This window comes from Morone saxatilis, unplaced genomic scaffold (genome assembly GCF_004916995.1).
Source record: "Morone saxatilis isolate NCDOM2014 unplaced genomic scaffold, NCSU_SB_2.0 Contig15, whole genome shotgun sequence".
In the NCBI taxonomy this organism is placed as follows: Eukaryota; Metazoa; Chordata; class Actinopteri; family Moronidae; genus Morone; species Morone saxatilis.
Window position 1 is genome coordinate 24,758,056 of NW_023339707.1, and position 4,918 is coordinate 24,762,973.

The 4,918-nt window shown below is 43.0% G+C and overlaps 1 protein-coding gene across 1 annotated transcript in view; it reads right to left on the reverse strand.

Annotated features, from left to right (window-relative positions):
- Positions 1–248: 248 nt before the first annotated feature.
- The window catches only part of tcea2 (transcription elongation factor A (SII), 2), a gene marked incomplete at its 3' end in the record, with an annotated part of 5,802 nt that continues 1,132 nt past the window's right edge, over positions 249–4,918 (reverse strand). Inside the window, 3 exon segments of the mRNA XM_035657258.1 lie at positions 249–280; positions 784–889; positions 2,976–3,038. Coding sequence (XP_035513151.1) covers positions 249–280; positions 784–889; positions 2,976–3,038 — 201 coding nt within the window.

Sequence of the window (4,918 nt, forward strand, 5' to 3'; positions counted from 1 at the left end):
CATGAAAGGGCTCTCCTGTGAAGTCAATCGTAACCACCTCCACAAAGGAACTTCTGCAGCAGCGAGAAAGTCCTGTCGCACAGTGATGAGGTCAACTGTAAAAGATCAGACCAATTGCTGCACAAAGTGAATTTTCCAGTTCATGGTGCTCTTTAGTAACAGAAGAAAGGACATATTGCATCTCATTTAAGCCAGAACCATGTCCTCTTTCTCTCCTACCAAACCCTTCTGCACTTCCTTTTTGCTCATTCCTTCTTCTTCTCCTTCTCCTCTGAACCGTCTGCGAGAGGAGACACAGAACACCACAAACGGATTTTTAGCTGAGCCCTAAAAGTAAGAAACATTATGTAACAGACCCACAGCATTTCACCCATCCAATCCAATCCAATCCAATCTTGCTATCCCCGTCCAGACTGGCAGCTTCATTGTGGGTTGACGTGCTTCTCGGATGTCATTTGTCAAGAAAAGTGAAAACATTTTCTGGTTCCAGCTTTTAAAATGTGAGAATTAGCTGCTCTTCTATGTTTGATATCAGGAGAAGTTGAATCTCTTTGGGTTTGGACCGTTGGTGATGATGTCTGGGAACTTGTTATGGTTTTCACTATTCTCTGACATTTAGAGACTAATTAGATTGCTAGAATAATTGACACAATTCATTGATATAATAACTCCCATAACCCTGTCCTCACTCTTTCCAAAACCTTCCTCACACCCGTGGGCTAAAACTCTATTGGGTCCTCACAAAGACGGAGGGACAAGAGTACACAACACACACAGACTTACCCAGCAGTTTCTTCCAGGATTTAATGAGAGCTTTGGCCAAGGTCTGAACTTCTTCATCTGAACTCTGTTTCCTCACCGCGTTCACCGACATCCCGACTCTGGTCGACTACAGAGAGACAGAGAGAGACAGAGAGAAAAAGACAGAGACAACATTGTAATGTAACATGTAACATTTAGCCGAGAACAGACAAACCAAACACTGGCTCTAGATATCTATTATCACGAGTTTCGCGGCCACCGTAGGTTCTCCTACACACTGGGAACGCGAGGAGTATCCAGTTGGTTGCAATCTGCAACTTCACCGCTAGATGGCACTAAATCCTACACACTGGTCCTTTGAGCTTTTCTATTACACATATCCTTGTATTTGTTTTTACCTTTTTGGTCAGAAATTTTAGTTTTATTAACTTTCCGCTGTGATAGCGCCCCCTAGATTAATACTCTCCAGTGGGCATGCAACTGAAGATGTTAACACTGTAATCTGATTGCTCCAATATCTGTAGGCGGGTACTAAAAATAGCTCATAACATTGCTACAGTACCAACAGCCCCACAGTTAACCAGTTGGGGGTCCGGCATTGTTAGCTGCTGCCTTTTGCTGTTCGTCCCATCGGTAATGTGAGCTCTCCGTACACTTCTCTGTGACTGACTCCACACATTAGTTACTCAGTGTCCTGAATACTGCAGAGTAACAGGCTACAGAGTTGTGAAGTTGGGACTACCTGTGGGTTTGAAAGGATTGGTTATTCGCCGTCACCACATGAAATTGGCTGCCATTTACTATTTACTGCCTTTACTGACTGTTCTTTTAACACTGTTACTGTTACAAATATATCCTACAGAATTTTTTGCTGCCATTGCTGTATTTTTGCACTACCATAAGTAGTGTATATTTTATATTATTGTATATTTTATTGTCTATCTTCATAGTATTAGGAAATGTCTTATCTGTTGTGCCTGTGCACTTTATCTGTTTCACCATGGGAGATTCCTTTGTATGTCTGGTGCATGTGAAGAAACTGACATTAAAGCTGACTTTGACTTGACTTTTTTTGACCACATCTGGACATATGAAAAACAGACAGCTAATGCTAGCTACACCTCCTCCTTTATATAATGGATACATTACGACTTTAACATGTTTTCCTCTTTGGTGTATGTCTATATACTGGACAAAATCTGTAGGTGAAAGTTGGACATCGGTCCAGTTGTACCAGGTGTAAACAGACATGGTGGAGTTGTAATGGAGACACTGGTCTTTAGCTCTAACAGAGACAGTTGAATCACCACCACAGCAGTGCTGGTGCACAGGAGGAGTGCATGCAGCTGCTTGCCTTAGGCAGGGATGTTTTGTTTTCACTGACATGTAGACACATGGATACACAGACACGGGATAAAAAAGAAACAAAGCTGATCCTGTAATTGAATACTAACTCAGATATGAGCTAATATCTGGTGTACTGTGTGCATTTACATTTAGATTTTTGTAGTCCTTCTTTGGTGTTTTTCACCCTGGACCTGAGTTTTGAATCTGGTGCAGTACTGCGTGCAGCCTGCAGTCGCAAAATGGACAACAACCATAATCCTTATGGGTAATTGTGCACCATCAAACATTAAAAGTGATTGCTTTTGCTGTTGACTGGCTCAAATTGTTATTTTAAGTGTCTGACAACACTACCCTACAGAGAATCCACAAATCCACAAATTTAAAGTTCCCCTGCACACATTCTTCTGTCAGAGCCCTGGTCGGAGCCGCTGTAAATCACCTTGGTACTCCCTGACGTCAAAGTAGCCTCCGTTGGTCTCAAAGGCTGCTGATCCCACAGCCCAGGGCCTGAAAACCTCCACCTCCTGGAAGTCCAAAGCTTCTCGGCCACGACCACTAACACTGGCGCCGCTCTAGCCCCCAGTCTGGGCTCTTCAACTAAGAGGACTGCTAGCTGCACAGCTAACTGTGCTAATTAGCTAATGGCAGCCACAGTAAGCGGCGGGTAGCAGTTACTCTGGGGATATTCTGCACCCTATATGCCAATTCATACATGTTGCACAGATTTAGTAGTGGTACTAATGGGCATACTGGTAAGAGTGCTACTACTGGTAACAGCAGTGATAACTAATGAACATCAGGTTGTGTCTGACTGAAGGTGCACATGGCGGTGGCGGTGACATGGGAGAGGGGGTGGAGTTAATTACCTGCAGGGTCTCCAGAGACATCTTGATGTTCTTCAGCTCCCTCAGCAGGTCGAGAGCTCCGTCCTGCAGATAGAATGAAAACCTTTGCATCACTTTCTTACCCAGTAAATGCGGGGGGGGAGGTCAACTCCACAGCGAGCAAACACCCAGCGGTATTTAATCTTTTGTCAACAATGTGTGTCTGATAAACAGGAATGACAATGCATCCGTCTCTGCATAATTTATGTCCACTGGAAAGTTTCAGAGTGACATTTCTTTCAGCGGACATCATTCATTTAACCAATAAAGTCAAGGTGGCATTCTGTATTGCATGTGAAGATTCACGGTTTCTTCCAAACATTCCCACCCACAGCTGGCCAGCTGTCACCCAGACGCCCGAGACAATCATTCAATGTGCACTAAAGGTTACAGAGAGAGTGATGGAAGCACAAGATTGAATTTTTTAAAGTGGAGCTTTTCTCTGGGAGGAGCTCTGGCTCGCCGCTGGTCAGGAGCTTCTCACTTTAATTTATGAGGCTAATGAGAGATCTGGCTTTAGAGAGGAGGGAAGGAGAGAAGTAGAGGCAGCTAAAGAAAGGAAAGACGAGTAACAAACTGTTGTGTCATCCCTGCATATATTCCCAAATTCCCCCACATCTCTGTGCAAACTGTGAGAGCAACAGTCCTCAATGTTTCATTCCACGAAGGTATAAAACAACACTTTACCAAGGCACAGAACAGTTATCGCTCATGTGTAATCACTGAGAATTATCTGTAAGCCAAAATGTCCACTGCTACAGTTAGCATTAAATGGATGTAGACAACACTGTAAAGAGACAGCAAAGAAGTGCAGTCTCTTGGTCACATTCATGTCTGCTGTGCTGGCTAGATCACGCAAATGTTAAGGGGGGGGGGTCATAGAAACCGCAGTGTCACTGATACATCCTACATGCATCTGTAAACCATCACCAGATGTCAGATTTCAGAAAGGTAATGATTTAATACATAGTGTTGTGTCTATGTTCCAACATAGATTGTAAGGTGCTTCAAAAACATGAAAGGAAAATTACTGATGTAAGCCAGAATATTTCCAGTGAATATTTTCAGGAACTTTTCATACAATTCGTTGCCTGCATTTTTTAACAATTATACATGCTTAGTAGGCTTCTGCAGACTTTTCTAAAGCAGGATGAGGCTGTTAAGCAGAGAGTGAAGGCTCTGAGAATATATTTTGTGTTCAGGTTTGGATCTTAAATAATAAGCTAAAAACTTTAAAAATAACAATTTAATTTAGTTTTCTTCACAGAAATGAACACAATTTGGAGATTTAGGCCTACGTTTTCTTACATTGCCCCCATGAAGCTTTGGTGCCCCCTATCAGGGATCCCGACTCTAGAAGGTTGTTTTCAGACTTCCATCTGCTGGAGGAGGAAAGTTTCTCTGAGCTCAATCAATCTGACTTACCTGAGCATCAGTGCCTGAAATGAGTTGGTAGCTTAACTCTCAGAAAACAGCAGTGAAAATGTCCTCGTTAAAACAGGGTCAGGGATTTGTTGTGTTTAGGGTTAGTGTTGAGCTGAATCAGGGTCCTGCAGGGGTGTTTCAAGCATTCCAGCAGCCTAGAGTAGTACTGGCCACCCCAAGTGCCCATTGTCCTTACTTCTTCCGCTCCGCACTGTCTTTCAGAAATACATTTCAGAACTGACATGGGCATTTCCAAAGGGATCCCTTGACCCCTGAAGATATCTGAATGAAAATGGGTTCTATGGGTACCTACGATTCTCCCCTCTGCAGACTCCACTTTATTAGAATCCCATGCAGATTTTGGGCAAAAGCATTTAGTTTTTTTCACGTGGTATAAATGTGTTTTCGCCTAGTGCATTTGAATATTTCTGCAGACTGGGGGGCCTGAACAGTGTTGGAATTGTATAAATTGGGAATGAATGGAAAACTGAGACACATAC